General features: G+C 27.6%; 4 protein-coding genes across 7 annotated transcripts in view; 1 reads left to right on the top strand and 3 right to left on the bottom strand.

Moving 5' to 3' along the window:
• The window catches only part of Sima (HIF-1 transcription factor component sima), a 62,255-nt gene extending 58,889 nt beyond the window's left edge, over nt 1–3,366 (bottom strand). The window contains exon 1 of one of the 4 annotated variants that reach the window (XR_012479893.1): nt 2,990–3,365. Coding sequence is in view for 2 of the 4 variants with exons in the window: in XM_074248866.1 (XP_074104967.1) it covers nt 2,990–3,024 (35 nt within the window). In the remaining 2 variants the exon portion in view is untranslated. Of the gene's footprint in view, nt 1–2,989 lie in introns of all 4 variants that reach the window. The other 3 variants (XM_074248866.1, XM_074248865.1, XM_074248867.1) reach the window with 3 other exon arrangements.
• LOC141531231 (histone H2A-like) lies at nt 529–2,974 on the bottom strand. Its single transcript, XM_074248875.1, has one exon. It carries the CDS (start codon nt 1,944–1,946, stop codon nt 1,569–1,571), a length of 378 nt encoding a protein of 125 aa, XP_074104976.1. The 5' UTR covers nt 1,947–2,974; the 3' UTR covers nt 529–1,568.
• Nucleotides 3,367–4,972: 1,606 nt separating the features above from the next.
• On the top strand, nt 4,973–13,713 carry Nd-30 (NADH:ubiquinone oxidoreductase core subunit S3). Its single transcript, XM_074247696.1, has 5 exons — nt 4,973–5,126; nt 5,220–5,294; nt 5,356–5,603; nt 5,675–5,920; nt 13,487–13,713. Exons 1-5 carry the CDS (start codon nt 5,060–5,062, stop codon nt 13,637–13,639), a joined length of 789 nt encoding a protein of 262 aa, XP_074103797.1. The 5' UTR covers nt 4,973–5,059; the 3' UTR covers nt 13,640–13,713.
• Nucleotides 9,059–11,037, bottom strand: LOC141531440 (uncharacterized). The gene is made up of 3 exons (XM_074249277.1): nt 10,273–11,037; nt 9,512–10,108; nt 9,059–9,324 (listed from the first exon to the last, which is right to left on the bottom strand). The coding sequence occupies exons 1-3, from the start codon at nt 10,454–10,456 to the stop codon at nt 9,059–9,061; spliced, it is 1,047 nt and encodes a 348-aa protein (XP_074105378.1). The 5' UTR covers nt 10,457–11,037.
• Nucleotides 13,714–18,053: the final 4,340 nt, after the last annotated feature.

Below are 18,053 nucleotides of genomic sequence, written 5' to 3'. Positions count from 1 at the left end.
TATCGATATTTTAACATTATTTGCTGAGTTAGTAACTAATTTTTAAAAGGTTTAAAAATCTTGAATCGATATAATTATATTTTGGTTAATTTAAAAGTTGATAATTTACGAATAGCCAATCGATGCTACTTTTACCATGAAAATGATACTAAACTTTCAAACAGTATAAAAAAAAAAAAACGGTATGTAATCATTTTTAGTAATAAAAATGTACCAATAAATGAAGTAGTATTTTTTAACTATTTTATATTTTTTATAAAGCTAAGAAATATGATTTCAATATTAATTGAATATTATATATTATACAATGTATCCTTGTATACTTTATCAGTCAAATTCTTAAACCTAAAAAAAAAAAAAATAATAATTTGTAGGAAATTCCAATTCCAAGTGATAAAAAAAGACAAATAATTATAAAAGTCTGTAATGCTATAGATCATTGGAGAAAATTTATTGTTAAACAAGAAACTGTTAAAATTTGAATGTTATAAGTGATTTGTGACTTAGAAATAATAATTATAATAGCAGCATATTTTTCTTTATTATAAGTCGGGTTGAATACGTTTTACTTTGAAAACTGTTTAACCGCTGGGTATTTTACCTTATTACAATGTACTTGAAGTTTCGAACGTTCAACTGAACGAATTATATAAATTGTAAATTACGCATAAAAAGCGCTGAGCATTAGAAAGAAAATACTTTTAACGAGGCATACAAAGATAAAAAAATTAGAAAAACGGTTGACCCTAAAGGGCATCTCTGCAACTTCCCGCTAATTTTATATCTAAGCGCTCAACATATCATTTTGTTTTTGAGCTCTTTGAGCTGAAATAGACAGCTGCTCTATGCTTTTGAGCTCAAAAGTTTGATAGAAGTTTCATAAAACACTATTTTTTGAATTTTCAAACCGCAATAACTTTTGAATGAATCAATCGATTTTTTTGCGGTTTAAGGCATTACACGCAGTTTTTTGAGCTCTTTAAAAAATCTTGAAGCGGGAACTAGTCAAACTTAAGTTTTCATAGAAATTCTGAAACACACACAGACATGATGACAACACCGCAGGAATGGTCAGAGAAGCTTTCTAAGACCTCAAATCGTCGAGATCTGATAAAAACTCGATTTTCGAAAAATGAGATGAAACCAATTACATTCTGATTTTTGAAAATTTTCAATTTTCTTAGCGGGAAGTTAATAATTAATTTGAATCAAGTAAATAATTTTGAACAACTTCATCTTCTTGATTTGACAAGAAAAATTCTTAAACTAAAAATTTTTCTTGGTTTAGGTAAATTAACTTGATTCAATAATTTTTTGTCTTGATTCAATACGATAAAACGCTTTCAAATTATTTTCTTGGTTCAAGAAATTTTCTCTTGATTTCAAGTTAATTTTTTTTCAGTGTAAGATCTTTATTTTTATGATTTTTCCTAATGTATCATAACGCCATAATTATACGTTTTGATTGTCTGTGGTGAACTTTTCGATTGAAAAATTAATAATCTTCAAAAAATAGGAAGTTATGAATAGGTAGTTTTGTTTTATAGGATGGAGATAGATTTATCAATTTATGAGCTGCTTTTTTCAGTTTTCTTGGGTAAAAGTACAGCCTGGATGTTGGGCAAGACACCTCCTTGAGCGATGGTGACTCCAGAGAGAAGTTTGTTTAATTCTTCATCGTTACGGATGGCCAATTGAAGATGACGTGGGATGATTCTAGTCTTTTTGTTGTCACGAGCGGCGTTACCAGCCAACTCCAAGACTTCAGCAGCCAAGTATTCCATAACGGCTGCGAGATATACTAGAGCACCAGCTCCGACACGTTCTGCGTAGTTACCTTTACGCAACATACGGTGAATACGATCCACTGGGAATTGAAGACCAGCACGGCTTGAGCGAGTCTTTGACTTTCCCTGTACTTTGCCTCCTTTACCGCGACCAGACATGATTATTAAGTTTGAGGTAAGACTGAACGACACAAAGTTGTCAGAGCGAACTCTAGCAAGTTATTGATTTCAGTCCGATTTGGAGAATGCAACTTTTGATCAGATTTCTACGTTTCGAAGTTCTAAGAAGCCGTCTCGACTATTTCCAGATGGACGTGTGTGTGTGTGTGTGTGTGTGTGTGTGTGTGTGTGTGTGTGTGTATGGATAAAATTTTGTCGGACAAAAATATCTTCAGAACGATTCAACTGATCAAGATGAGTAACGTAGCGTTTGAAAGTGTTAATTGAGAATTAGATCTAATAAGAAGTCGATCGGTCAAGCGGTTTGAAATATATGCAAAAAAATAAAAACAAATAAAAAAAACTTTCTTTCAATTTTTTTTTTTAGATATTTTTAAAATTCTTCAAGGAATGGACTCAAGATCTCCAAAAACACTTTTTTTTGCTTAAAACTGCGCCGTATACTTCCAAGAAAATTAAAATCGAATGACGCGTTTAAGAGACGTTTATTAATTTAAAACAATTCCTTTTCGAGTTCAAAAATCAACTGTTTGGAAAATATTCGAGCGATTTGAGATTGAAACGAGCGGGAAGTTTCAGGGATGCCCTCCACTATTAACCCTTTTTCTGATGTTGATTTTCTGTACGTTTTAATCTCTACCAAATGAAAATTTTTTTTAGTTTAAAGAATTGAAATAAGAATTTTTTTATTACGTGCTTTGATAACAATCATTCATGTATCAGCGATTATGTTCTGAAGCTTGCTAAGTTTAAGAAAGATAAATTGTTTTAGTATTGACTTATGGAATCATGTATTATCCGAATTTATTTATAATTTTATTTTGTAAGTTCAATGATATATTATTAGTTTACATTTAATATTAATGAGTTATTTGATAGGAAATTCGCATTTCGTAAGATATTAAAAGTAATGGAAACATGAATCTTTGTTTTTTGACTATAGCAGAAATATATTGAATGAATATCAATAGAAAAATTCTATGTGTCTAATTAATAGTGTCACAATACTGATCATAACCTACCTTCTTTTTTCTTTGGATTTTTTTTTCGATTCCATTATTTAAAATTATTAAAGCACGGTAGAAGTGAAGTTAAAATATTAATATATATATTAAAAGTTTAAAATTTGTGTTGTTATGGAAAGGAAAAAAAATGATCTAAAAAAAAGTGTTATGGAAATTAACCAAATTTCTTGATTTCTTTTCAGTATTCAACATAAATACATTAACAGAATTGCACAAATAATTATCACACTGTAACATGTATATATACACATATATATTCATTACACTTAGTAACGAATAACATTTAGAATATTCGGTAAACAGTTTATTCTAACACACAATCTTTTTAACCATTTTCTTTTAACGAATAAATCTATTGAATTCCATTTTTATGATCATCTTTAATTTTCTAACTAATTAGTAATCTAGGGAATGTTACTAGAAAATAATATTATTTATATGTTAGTTTTTTTGCTGTGATGCCTCTAGAAGCATCCAGCAGGTGACACTACTTATCAACAAAGCGGGAATTTAAACATAATTTAAATTATTTTAAATCATTCATCAATTCATAATTAAAATAGTTTAAACTGCTCCAATTAGAAAGTTTAATGTTGTTAATCTTATGTTGTAAAATATTTATTATATCGAGTATATTTTTGTTTTAAATAAATACATTTTGTGATCGAGTCCAAATGGACATTATAATCGAGTTCCGAGAAATCTTAAGTACTTGAGATTTTGAGGAAAAGTTATAAAAGTCACGTGTGAGAAAAATTCTATAATCCCTTATTTCAACGGCTAAATAATAACAACCAATATGTAACTAAAAATAAAATTGTTAAGCAACATATTTTTATTAAACTTACTTTAATAGAATATTGTAATGAAACAAATCAATTAATCAATAATTCATATTTTGTATCTAATTTAGAATTAATTAATAATTGATTTTGTAAAAATAAAATTTTATGAAATAATACCATTAGATGATATTTTTCTTCTATATAAATAATTAAACTGTTTCACAATTTTGGAGAAAACTTCATAATAGATTGACAGAAATAAAAATAAGTTTAATCTAGTTTGTAAAATACGAATATTAATGCTTTATTAGCATAAATAATTAATTCATATATAGATAATTCAAATCAATTGTCTAGAAAAATATAATATTAAATAGATAGTTAATACACTTGTAACTACCGAATAACCACTAGTATCTATTGTTTCTTATTCCTAACTTGTTGGAAACTTGCTAATGAAATACTTTAATTGTTAATATAATAGATAAATATCATTTAATATTATTTTATAAAATCTTATTCTTTTAACATTAATAATTATTTACAAGTTGGATACAGGATATGAATTGTTAATTAAATTTTTTTCGTTTCATTGCAATATTCTATTAAAGCAAGTTTAACAAAAATATGTTATGTAATGACCTTATCTTTAGTTACATATTGGTTACATTATTATTTAGGCGTTTAAACAAAGGACCATAAAATTTTTTTCACACGTGTTTTTTATGATTTTTCCTCAGAATCTCAAGTACCTAAGATTTCTCGGAATTCAACTATAATGTTCCTTTGTACTCAATATTGAGTAGTATTATATAATAATTTATATTTATTTGAAACAAAATATACTCTATATAATAAATATTCTACAACATAGAACTTAAACTTTCTAATTTTAACATTTTTCACTATTTAAATTACAAATTAATAAAATAATCTAAATTACATTTAAATTCACACTTCGCTGGCTGGTAGCGTTACCTGCTGGATGCATCTAGAGACATCGCACCAAGGTGAACGTTGAAAATGAAGAAAATGACATGACGTCTGGCAGAGAACACGTAAGCGCCCAATCCGAACGATAAATATTACTGGTTTAAGTGATGAACATTTACCTGCTTTACAAGTAGTGCCATCTGAAGGATTTATTAATGCTACAATTTTTGTATTGCTAACGCTGTCTTGGCTCACATTTGTGTAGTGAGCTTATTATATAAATATACGAATGTAATTATTATCAGAAAATAATTACAATTGTAGTTTTTTGTATATTAAGTTTTTGGAAATGGCATTCTTTATTAAGAATAGTTTTAAATTATTAGCTCAATCATCGTGTATTCCAATATCTAAACGTTAGCTAATTTTATTCCTTTTAATGTTATTGATGTGTTATCAATTCTTTAAAATGTTATTAGATATATTATTAATTCTCTAAAATTATGCAGGTTATCTATCAATTTCATCGACACTACGAAATGCCCAAACAACTTCAGAAACGGAAGACGAATCACAACGATCATGTGAGTTGAAACAATAGTTATATTCATGTATAATTATATAGATTTATTTGATTATTTTTAGCCATTGTGCGGAAGTCTTTCCATGACAATCTTGATTCAGTCAGAAGCTTTGGTCAATATGTAGCGGAATGTTTACCCAAATATGTTCAAAAAGTGCAGATGACAGCTCAAGATGAACTTGAAATTCTTATTGCTCCATCAGGAATTCGTCCTACATTATCATTCTTAAGAGATCACCATAATTCTCAGTACACTATTCTAGCCGACTTAACTGCTCTTGATGTTCCTAGTCGACCGTATCGATTTGAAGTTTGTAATTTCGTGTTATTAAAGTATTTATACTGATTGGTACTTAATAAAATGTGTTTCTTTTTTTGCAGCTAGTATACAACTTGTTGTCACTTCGATTTAATAATCGTATAAGAGTAAAATCTTATACAGATGAATTGACTCCAGTAGATTCTGTAGTTTCCATTTTTAAAGCCGCTAATTGGTACGAGAGAGAAGTTTGGGATATGTTTGGTATTTACTTTAGTGATCATCCAGATTTGCGTAGAATTTTGACAGATTATGGTTTTGAAGGGCATCCATTAAGGAAAGATTTCCCACTTAGTGGCTTCATCGAGGTATTTATTTATTTAATCACAAATATTTTGCGAAAATTGTGTTTATTTACATGGTATTCTTCGCCATATTAAATGGTCAGGAAAATTTTAGTTTTTGATTTTACCTATGTTTTGATTATCCATGAAAAAATCTTAGTTTAATATATATATATATATATATATATATATATATATATATACATAGGAGCTTTATTTGGGAATTTTCGCTGAAATTTCAAAATTTGGCCAAAAGTATCCAAACAAAGCTCCTGTAAAATATTCTATGAGAATCAAATAAATCCCTTATGCTCAAAATATGTCAGGAAATGCCCAATCAAAACTCCTGTTAAAAGCGGAACTCAAAATTCCAATTTCAAGAGGTCCATCACGGAAATTACATTTTGGCATACCCTAATGCATACATAAATATATATATAAACTTTTGAGCCAATGCCATTTTTCGACATTACTCGATGAAATGAAACATATTACGACAAAATTTTCTTACCATTACGACATAAGACCGGTTACAATAGATAGATTTCTAATGAAATCTACCTAAACAAAAAAAAAATAATAATCGCTATCTTGATATTCGGCTCATGTCTTCTTCGACAAAACTATTAACTTCGGTCTGAACTCAAACTTATCTTAATTCAATTTTTTTTCGAAACTTGTTTGTTTCTGTGTATCATATGGAAAGAAAAAATAAATTTAGAAATTATATTATACTTATTCTAGAAATGATTTTTATTATTTTTAATTACCATGAATTATGTCTCGTTGAAAGCAAATATGCAAATTTAAAAAAAAATACTATATTAAAACTAAAAATACGGTTAAATAAAATTTTTGGTAGATAACTTACTAGGGATGATACTAATGCAAATTTATTCAGAAAGTTTTGAATTGAGAAATTTCTAAATTAGGAAATGTTGCAATTGAGAGATGTATAAATTAAGATATTTCTTTAATTTCTTGTGTATAATTAGAGATGTTTATTTGTTGTTGTTTCCTATAATTGCATATGTCCATATTTTTCCGTGTCAAATAACTCAATTGTCGTCTATTAATACTGTCTTGAATTAGATTTTTAAATATTCAAAAAAATTAGAATTCCGTCAATTTTGTGGAAATAATTTTCAGACCATGGAAGATAACTTAAATCTATCAGATTTATCTTGTATTTCACGTAATTACCTTTAATATATGCTATTAATTCTCTAATTTTGATTATTTTTCGAATTCATTTTGCTACTTTAAAAATTCAAAAATATTTTCTAATACATGTATTTCGAGCCTTTATCTTCAAATAATTACTTAACCGTAAAATATAGCTTAAATCTATTAAATGAATGTTGAAGTTCACATAATTATCTTCAGATTAAGCTCGTACTTGCCTACTTTTGATAATTTTTTTTAATTTCTTTGGTTGTTCTGAAAATTATAAAAATTTTTCAATATTCATTAGGGTGATTCAAAAAAAAAGAATATTTTTTTTTTCGTTTGGTACTCTGAAAAATAGGTTCCTAGACACCTCTAAGAAAGCCTCTCCAAGCATGAGTTCTTAATTGTAACGGGAAGGTCCTCCTTCTTACAGTTTTCTATTTTTTCTTATTATCAGATAGAAAAATTTATATCTCGCTTCCAACTACTTGAAAAAATATCTTGTTCCTTAGATTTTGTAGGAAATTGAATGCTCTACAAAAAAGGTCTCTTACGATTTTTTCGTAAACCCAACCGTTTAAAAGATATTAACGGTTAAAGTTTGATTATTTTTGGGAAAATTTTTTATTTCTTATGAATTTTATAACTCAATGAAAAAAAATCATTATGAATGATGAAACTCATAGTTTTGTAGGAAATTTACTGCTCTATAAAAATGGTCTCTTATGATTTTTCGATCAAGTTGAGCGTTTACGAGATATTCATCGTCAAACATCAATGCATATCAATTTTTCTAGTTTTTGATCAATAATTCGAAAAATTTCAATTTATTCTGTGAGTTTCAAGGAAATTTAGACAAATTTGAGTTTCTATGAATAGAAATATGTTATGAACTATTTTTTTAATTAGTTTTTTTAGTCTTGGACATGTTTTATTACATTAAAACAAAAAATTAGTGCATTTTTTTAAATATATAATTCAATTTAGTGTGTTTCACTTTTTTATCGAAGAATTTATTTATTTAATTATCAACTGCCATATAATTTTCAATATTTTCAACATAACGGTACACTTTTACTGTAAATAATTTCCTCTATTGCAGTTTGGGTAGTTTTTTCGATGTTCTTTGATAATTTGCAATAAGTATTGGAATTGCTCTTCATTTTTGTCAAGCATTGATTATACTCACTAACTAATGCAACAGCTCGTTCTGCTGAATCATTAACAACTTTCAATTGGTTAAAGTATTCTTTATTTTCAATGTAACTGTCATTAGTAGGCCACGATTCAATATCTTTATCAAGGAAGTCATATGGTAAATCAAAGATTTTAAAGAGATTTAAAGACTTTTTAGAAACAAAGTCACTCAGACTTTTTGTATTAATGAATTCAAATCGTTTTTATCAATTATAAATTTTTAGCTTTAGAATCTGTACCGTTACGAGTATTAACAGCTCCAACAATATTTTTTTACTTCCAATGAAACGGTATCGTCAAATAATGATAAAATAGCAAGTTCATCACTTAAATACCATAAATGCAAAATCATTTTTTCACAAGTTGCTGAAGAAATCAATGAATTGATATTTTTGTACTCGAATAAATTTTTCAAAAACTGCAAGTCATGATTAGCAGCAGTTGTTGCAGAAGTTGATGAAAACCAAGCTTTTAAATACAGTGTAACTATAAATATACAAATTTGCCGAAGACCGTCCAATTCTTTATTAGAAAGTTTAAATTCATTTCTGAATAGAAACATTTTTAAACTGTAAATTGCCTTCGCCATCCACCTAGCATGATGAATTGCACCAGGACGTTTGAAAAAATTTCTTCTTGAGGCATTTCTCCAAGGAAAATCAACGACAATTCCAACAATTCTTTATAGTCATCTCGGGGTTGTAGTAACTATCAAAAACAATTAAAAATTTGTCAGAAACAAGAAAATTTTTTTCTTAAAATCGCAGTTAAATCATACCTGTAAGGATTGTGCAATTAAACTAGATATTTCATTTTTTTATCCAAAATGATATCAGCAACAACAGTATCTTCAATTCCAGATTTATAATTAGTTTTATTTATTTCATCCCATGATTTTTTAAATCTTCCGAACATTGGTACGTTTGGCCCAGATGACACAGGCCAATATACTTCAAATGCACTTCTCAATATGATCTCAAAAATGTGGTGACGACATAGTAACCAGATTAACTCTCTTCCCAAAGTCTTTTCAATTACCTTACATGTACCGTTATGAATTCCTGTATAAAGAAAATAGATAACTATCGTTAAATTTAATATTTTCAACAAATTGTAGATTATATTCAAAATCCAAATGAGTAAATAATTCTCAATAATTTCAAAAGTGAAATTCAGTAAGCAATAAAAATTAAACTAGAACGTTAATAATTAAATATTTTTTAGATTAAATTATCATTGATAAGTTACCTGTATTAACTGCCGTCGTGTCAAAACACATCGCCTTAACATAATTAGTAATACCCCATTCACTCAATGTCGATAAAATGGCTGATGTTTGATTGTCTGCCGTCCCAGAATTCATTTTTGGAACCCCAAGTAATTGTTCGGTACCAAATGCAGTTAAAATAACTGATAGCCGTTCCACAGATTTTGATCCAACAAGGTCATTCAGCATTTTTCCGTCCCAATGCACAACGTATTTATCGTGTGTCTTAAAGTTGTCATTAAGTCCTTTAGCAATGTCTTCTCTTTGAAGCATACGAGCTCGTTGAATTGAACTATAACTGAGCGTTGTATCTTCAATTTTAATACCTACTGCTAGTAAAACCGGAGCAATAATAAACATCGCATTTCTACTGCTGACATTAGCTCGGTCGAGTCCAAAAATGACTTCAGGAGTTAAGACATCAAGTTTTGCTCGTTTTGTTGGAATTGGAGGTTCATACTCTGAATCAGATCCAAAATTTGTAACTCCACTTAATGTATACGTAGAGAACGACTCTGATTTTTCACTTGGAACAATCGCATGACTGGTAGACGGTTGATCTAAGTCTGGAATAAGATCTGTTTTATAAATTAAACGAAGAAAATGTATAGAATTTATTCATTTTGATGACAAATAATTAAGAAAGGACTCCAAAAATTGTCTAGTCAAATGTCATCTAGTCATCTATGAAAAGTTACACTACTACCTGACTTTATAATAATTAAATATCTCAGATACTTACTACTCTCATCTATTCCCATCATAGTTGTGGTTAAGTTTGATACAGGTACATTATTAGAAAGAATCTCTTTATGGGTACCGAATTTTTGATCCAAATACAACTTTCTAATATTATCATCAAGCACTTTTAAGGATTTTTCGCTCACAATGTCGAATAATTGTTCAAGATCAGTCTGAAATTTCATTTCCTTTTGGTTTTGCGCTGAATTCTTTTTATCGAAATTTTTTTGTAATTTTAACCATTGACTGTGATAGCGAAGAAATTTTTGATTGCATTAGGAGCTCCACTAGTTGGAATCTGATTTTTTCTCCACAGTTCAATAACTTGGTCAACTGAATTTTTAGCACTTTGTTTGATTGAATACTTTAAAATTTTAAGTTGGTAGAAAAACACACGCATAACCTCTTTCACTTTTGGTAACTTACGTTCCGAAATTCTTTGTAGAGGTATTCCGATAAAACGTATTTCTTTATTCATTGTAGGTTAATTGATGATAAATAAATTTATGTGATGATTATAAGACTTATTTAAAATGAATTATTTTATTACGTATTCAAGATGATCAGTTTTAGGAACACTGAAAATACGGTATTAAATGGGTAGATACTGAAGATAGTTGAGAGTAAAAAACATAGATGGCGTTAGTTTCAGAAGACAAACAGAAGAAGAAATGGAATTCAAAACAAAAATCCCCTCGAACGAAAATTTTATGTATATTTTGTGAAAAACAATTTAAAAATACGCACTGAACAAATTTCATAATAATAAATGACAACGCAATTAGGATTTTAAATTATTAAAGATAAAATTAAAAAAATATTATTAGAATAAAAACTTTCAAATGAATTTTTGAACAGAAAACATCTATAGGAGTTGCTTTTATAATAAAAACTCAAATTTGTCTAAATTTCCTTGAAACTCACAGAATAAATTGAAATTTTTCGAATTATTGATCAAAAACTAGAAAAATTGATATGCATTGATGTTTGACGATGAATATCTCGTAAACGCTCAACTTGATCGAAAAATCATAAGAGACCATTTTTATAGAGCAGTAAATTTCCTACAAAACTATGAGTTTCATCATTCATAATGATTTTTTTCATTGAGTTATAAAATTCATAAGAAATAAAAAATTTTCCCCAAAAAATCAAACTTTAACCGTTAATATCTTTTAAACGGTTGGGTTTACGAAAAAAATCGTAAGAGACCTTTTTGTAGAGCATTCAATTTCCTACAAAATCTAAGGAACAAGATATTTTTTCAAGTAGTTGGAAGCGAGATATAAATTTTTCTATCTGATAATAAGAAAAAATAGAAAACTGTAAGAAGGAGGACCTTCCCGTTACAATTAAGAACTCATGCTTGGAGAGGCTTTCTTAGAGGTGTCTAGGAACCTATTTTTCAGAGTACCAAACGAAAAAAAAAATATTCTTTTTTTTTGAATCACCCTAATATTCATCCAAAAAATCTAACTATCCATATTGGGTGTGACCAAATGGTGTTTTTAGTAGATTACATAAAAATCTAACGATTGCAGCAGTCCTCATGGCGTAACTTTTAAAAAATTTAGCCATTGTTCGACTCATTTTGTCGAGCTGAGTTAGAAAATGTAGTCCGTTGAAAAGTTTATATATGTATGTATTTATATATTATTAATAATTTATTATTATATATTATGTATTTTTATATATTGATATGATATAACGCGGCTTGTCAGTACGATAGCGTTTTCAATTTATATTTGATTCTTCTCAAACTCAACATGTTTCGTTTATCGATAAAGTCGATGGTTAAGTTCGATAATGAGATTAATCAGACGATTAGTTAAGAAATGACAGGATTTTGAAATTTTGAAAATCGTAAAACTTGATATTTGTACCACTTCAACTTGATTTTATTACTGAACTAGATAAGATATTTAAATTTAGTAAGTTCCATCGTAAAGCTCTTTTATTAAGTTTCAAATTTCGCTCCTTAGAAGTGGTAATAGCCTTTACGTTACTCCCTTTAGAGTTCTTTAAATAAAACAGTTTTACTGTTGCAGCCGTTTTAAAATTATTGGCTGTATCATAGTATAAACATGACGTAAATTCAATAATCGTTATATTGATCAGTCTTTCGTGTAATGTATTCGGGTAAGTCGTCAGTAAATATGTCACAATTATGTTCTAAATATTGATTTCTTCAATTAAAATTTCATACGGTTTCAAAATTTTGATCAACTTAGAAACTGTCATTCCTAAGCAGTCACTTAAAATTTGAACATTGATAAATCAAATCTTCTAATCTTCAAAATTTTTTAATAAATATTTGAGAAAATTTTTACTTTACAAATAATTAACTATATAATTAAACAATAAATTAATAAATAGAAATAGTTATTTAATTAATTAATTATGTGATTAAATAACTAATAATTATTTTTATTGAATTTTTCTGTAATCAATAAATTAAAATATAAGTTATGGTTATTAATATTATTTTATAAAAAACTAGCGACCCGGCCACGCGTTGCTGTGGCTGAGTGATTTAGAAAACGTGCACAACATTGGGAAAATTTGAATTAAAACGTACCGCCATCTATGATATATTTATGTCAGGTTTACGATTAATAACTTACGATTAATAACGATAATCAACATAAGTAATCATTTTATTGTTAATTAATAAATATTGCGACCATGAATTGAAATGAAAACTATCCTATCTCTCGAGTTGGAACAAAACTCACATTTAAAAGAAAAAATAACTGAAATTGGTTAAGTAGTTTAGGAGTCCATCGCGGACAAACATCGTGACAGGAGATTTATATATATTAAGATAAATTTTCTTTATTCAAGAAATCTACTTCCATTTCGGCTGCCGAGTGGTCTTTCTTGTATTTATTTCTAAAAAATACGTGAATAAACAAAAACTTTCAATTTTAGTCATCAATAAAAAGAGAATGGAATTTTGAGAAAAAGATCTCAAAAAAAGCCATATTTTGTTTCAAATTTGACAACTTTAAAACTTGATAGTTAAAAAAAATCAAAATCCACTACAAAAAGTTTTTTGATGAATATTAGGACATAGAATAATTGCAAAACATGAAAACTAAAATTTTTTTAATTGCTTAAAAAAGCTTGGAATATCCAAACACGTATTTTCATCAAATACCTACACCTGCACAGTACTCCGTGAATACATGTAATGTATGTTTTTTTTTTCTTAGGTCCGATATGATGACGAAGTTAAACGCATAGTAGCTGAACCATTGGAATTAACCCAAGAGTTTCGCAGATTTGATTTGTCTACACCATGGGAGCAATTTCCTAATTTTAGAGAAACTCAATCATCAAAAGACATTAAAGATGAAAAAAAATAATTTCTTCAATAGAATAATTTATATCTAATGTAATGAGTTTTAATTAGTCAAATACATTTAAAAATTAGAATCTATATTTACATTTCATGATTTTAATCGATCTGTTCAATTTTTTTCTATATCTTCTCGCTAAAAATGCTGGAAATTTTCAAAACTTCGAGAAGTTATTGGTAATTATTACTAAACAAAAAAAAAAAAGATAATAAATAAACTGTTATCCTGAAACGTTTTTGTAATATATGGATTATTTCACTAAATAAATTTTTTTTGCAGAGTCAAATTAACTATTTTGAATTTTCGATTAAACGGCATAAGGGCATTCCGTTGAATTATCATGGAATGACCTATATATAATAGGGTGGGTCAAAAAAATCGAATAATTTATTTTTGATTTTATACTCTGAAAAATAGGTTCGTAGACACCTAAAAAGAATTCTCTCCAAGTATAAGCTCTTAATTATAACGGGAAGGTCCTCCGCTTTGCGGGTTTCTATTTTTTCCGAATAATCAGATAAAAAAATTTATATCTCGCTTCCAACTGCTTGGAAAAATATTCCGTGGCATAGATTTTGTGAGAAATTGAATGCTTTACAAAAAAGGTCTCTTATGACTTTTTCAAAAACTCAACCGATTAAAAGATATTCATAGTTGAAGTTTGGCTATTTTAAGGAAAATATTCGTTTTTATTATGAATTTTATAAGTCGATGAAAAAAATTATTTCGGATTGCGGAACTCATGATTTTGTAGGAAATTTACTGCTCTACAAAAATGGTCTTTTATGATTTTTGATTAAGTGAAGCCGTTACGAGATATTCATCGTCAAACATTAACGAATATCAATATTTCCAGTTTTTGATCAATAATTCGATAAATTTTAATTTAAACTATGAGTTTCAGGAAAATTTACATAAATTTGAGTTTCGATCGATAAAGAAATGTTATAAACAATTTTTTAATATTGTTTTCAGTCTTGAGCTTGTTTGATTGCATTAAAACAAGAAATTAGAGCATTTTTTTCGACATATAGCCAATGATTAGTTTAATTTGAAGTGAATGACATATTTCTTTGTCAAATTTAATATGAAAAGTATTGAATCAAGTGAGAAACAACCAGTATTTAACTTTTTTATAGATAAATTTTTATTGAATTATCAATTGCAATATAATTGTCTATATTTTTAATATAACAGTACGCTATTACTATAAATAATTTCTTTTATTACAATTTGGGAATGTTTTTGATGTTCTTTGACAACTTGCAATAAGTACTGGAATTGTTCTTCATTTTTGTCAAGCATTGATTATATTCACTGACTAATGCAACAGCTCGCTCTGCTGAATCATTGACAACTTTTAGTTGTTGAAAGTATTCTTTATTTTCGAGATAACTCTCATTAGTAGGCCATAATTCAACATCGACATCAAGAAAGTCATACGGTAGATCGAAGATTTTGAAAAGATTTAATGACTTTTTAGACACAAAGTCACTCAGAGTTCTCTGCGCCAATGAATTCAAATCTTTTTTAGCAATTACAAATCTTTTAGCTTTAGAATCTGTACCTTCACGAGTATTAACAGCTTCAACAATACTTTTTTACTTCTAATGGAACGCCATCGTCAAACAGTGATAAAATGGCAAGTTCATCGCTCAAATACCATAAGTGCGAAATCATTTTTTCACACGTAGCTGAAGAAATCAAAGGATTGATATGTTTGTACTCCAATAAATTTTTCATAAACTGCAAGTCATGATAAGCAGCAGTTGTTGCAGAAGTTGATAAAAACCAAGCTTTTAAATACAATGTGACTATAAAAATACAGAAATGACGAAGACCATGCAATTCTTTCTGGGAGAGTTTGAATTCATCTCTGAATAGATACATTTTCAAACTATAAATGGCCATAGCCATCCATCTAGCATGATGAACAGCACCAGGACGTTTGACAGAAATCTTTTCTTGAGGCATTTCTCCAAGGAAAATCAATGATAATTCCAATAATTCTTTATCTAACTTATTATAACATTTCTTTATCGATCGAAACTCAAATTTATGTAAATTTTCCTGAAACTCATAGTTTAAATTAAAATTTATCGAATTATTGATCAAAAACTGGAAATATTGATATTCGTTAATGTTTGACGATGAATATCTCGTAACGGCTTCACTTAATCAAAAAATCATAAAAGACCATTTTTGTAGAGCAGTAAATTTCCTACAAAATCATGAGTTCCGCAATCCGAAATAATTTTTTTTCATCGACTTATAAAATTCATAATAAAAACGAATATTTTCCTTAAAATAGCCAAACTTCAACTATGAATATCTTTTAATCGGTTGAGTTTTTGAAAAAGTCATAAGAGACCTTTTTTGTAAAGCATTCAATTTCTCACAAAATCTATGCCACGGAATATTTTTCCAAGCAGTTGGAAGCGAGATATAAATTTTTTTATCTGATTATTCGGAAAAAATAGAAACCCGCAAAGCGGAGGACCTTCCCGTTATAATTAAGAGCTTATACTTGGAGAGAATTCTTTTTAGGTGTCTACGAACCTATTTTTCAGAGTATAAAATCAAAAATAAATTATTCGATTTTTTTGACCCACCCTAATATATAATCATATTCAATGATATGAAATTATTCGGTCTTACAACGAAAAAAATTGTGTGAATAACAACGATTGACAAATCGTAGGCCATGACCAATCGTTTAATATTTTTACTTTTATAGTGTAACATTCTAAAAGTTTTTATTTTTGGTCAAATTTTGACATTATACCATCGCAAAATTCGTACGATTTTTTTTACCGTGTTCAGCATGATTGTATAATCATGTTTTTATGTTTTTATACAGCATCATATTGAATCATATATGATTATGTATAAATCTTTCTTTTCGGTATTGAGGTTTTGTGCCCTGGTTGAAAAAGAGAATTAAAAAGAATTAAAAATTGGAGAATTAAATTACTCCTTGGAGAATTAAATAGGATTAAAAAGATTCATGATTATAAGTTTTTTATTCAATTAAATTCTCCATGGAGAATTAAGAAGGATTAAATAACATTTCAAATAAGAAACATTCAAACTTTTGAATTCTCCGCGGAGAATTAGATGGTATTAGAAAGAATTCACATTCAGAAATTTTCTGTACTTTTGAATTCTTCGCCAAGAATTGAATAGTATTAGAAACAATTCGTATTTGGAAATTTTTAATACTTTTTAATTCTCCGTAGAGAATTAAAAAGGTTTTATCATTACAAGCTTTTGATTCTATTTAATCCTTCATGGAGAATTAAGTGGAATTAAATAGCATTTCCCTGATTAAAAAAAGGAATTTGATAGAATTAAAAAGAATTAAAATGTTAACACTTTCAAATTCTGCTGAATACTGTAAATCCTTTTTAAAAATTCACGATTAATCATATTAAATACTTTTTAATACTCAAATAATCGACAGGACTAGTAGAATATAACAGAATTAAACTAGCATTTAAAATTTTTAATTCTGATAAATACTTATCAATTCCAAAATAATATCTGAATTCTAATATTATTTCAGAATATAAAAAAATTAAACTACCATTTGAAATTTCTAATTCTACTGAATACTTTTTAATCCTGAAATAATGTCTTCATTTTATTATCATTTTGAGACATAAAAGAATCCAACCAGCATTTAAAATTTCTGATTCTACTGAATACGTTTTAATCGTGAAATAATGTCTTCATTTGATTATCTTTTTAGGATATCAAAGGATTCAGCCAGTATTTATAATTTCTGTTTTTACTGAATACTTTTTTTATCCTAAAATAATGTCTTCATTTCAAGAATTCAAACTTTTCATACTGTAGAGTCCTATTAAATTCTAAAATATCGTCTCAATTTAATTTTTTTCATAGGATATAAAATGATTCGATTAGGCTTAAAATTTTGCAATTTTGTTAAATTCTCACGAATTTTGAAATAACATCTAAATTTGATTATTTTCTGGTGATTGTGTAATGATTTGAATAGACATTAAAATTGCTAATTTTGTTGATTGTAGATTAAAATAATTTTTAAATTCAATTATTTTCTTCAATTATCAGAGAATCCAACTACACATAAAGGAAAGCCCGTGTACATTTTATGTCCATGGAAAAACCCAACGAATTTTTATGTATTATTTTGGGTCAACGAATATTTGAGTATTATGAATATCGTGTTCAATTTGGTGAAAAATGATGCAAATAATTGTTAATAACAATTTAATTGTTTGAATCGTGACAACTCGAGAACCGTAAGTTTGATGGGAATTTTTGTTTAAAAAAAAAAAAAATTCAAATTGAAAAACCAGTAAACAATGTTCTGATCAATTTTTTGATAAAATTAATATTTTCAGAGATATCCCGAAAAACGACAAATAGCGGTCGG

The sequence above is a fragment of the Cotesia typhae genome, unplaced genomic scaffold, assembly GCF_013202065.1.
Source record: "Cotesia typhae breed Kobodo isofemale line unplaced genomic scaffold, CoteBio_Ctyphae contig_5, whole genome shotgun sequence".
In the NCBI taxonomy this organism is placed as follows: domain Eukaryota; kingdom Metazoa; phylum Arthropoda; class Insecta; order Hymenoptera; family Braconidae; genus Cotesia; species Cotesia typhae.
This window is presented reverse-complemented; position numbering and strand designations above follow the sequence as displayed.

What these genes read in the sequence shown, in the direction of transcription:
- LOC141531231 (XM_074248875.1), bottom strand. Translation starts at nt 1,946, where the DNA reads ATGTCTGGTCGCGGTAAAGGAGGCAAAGTACAGGGAAAGTCAAAGACT.
- Nd-30 (XM_074247696.1), top strand. Translation starts at nt 5,060, where the DNA reads ATGGCATTCTTTATTAAGAATAGTTTTAAATTATTAGCTCAATCATCG. An exon ending in AGACGAATCACAACGATCAT is followed by an intron (nt 5,295 to 5,355) that starts GTGAGTTGAAAC and finishes GATTATTTTTAG; the next exon opens with CCATTGTGCGGAAGTCTTTC. An exon ending in GTCGACCGTATCGATTTGAA is followed by an intron (nt 5,604 to 5,674) that starts GTTTGTAATTTC and finishes CTTTTTTTGCAG; the next exon opens with CTAGTATACAACTTGTTGTC.
- LOC141531440 (XM_074249277.1), bottom strand. Translation starts at nt 10,456, where the DNA reads ATGAAATTTCAGACTGATCTTGAACAATTATTCGACATTGTGAGCGAA. An exon ending in GATGGGAATAGATGAGAGTA is followed by an intron (nt 10,109 to 10,272) that starts GTAAGTATCTGA and finishes TTTATAAAACAG; the next exon opens with ATCTTATTCCAGACTTAGAT. An exon ending in CACGACGGCAGTTAATACAG is followed by an intron (nt 9,325 to 9,511) that starts GTAACTTATCAA and finishes TTCTTTATACAG; the next exon opens with GAATTCATAACGGTACATGT.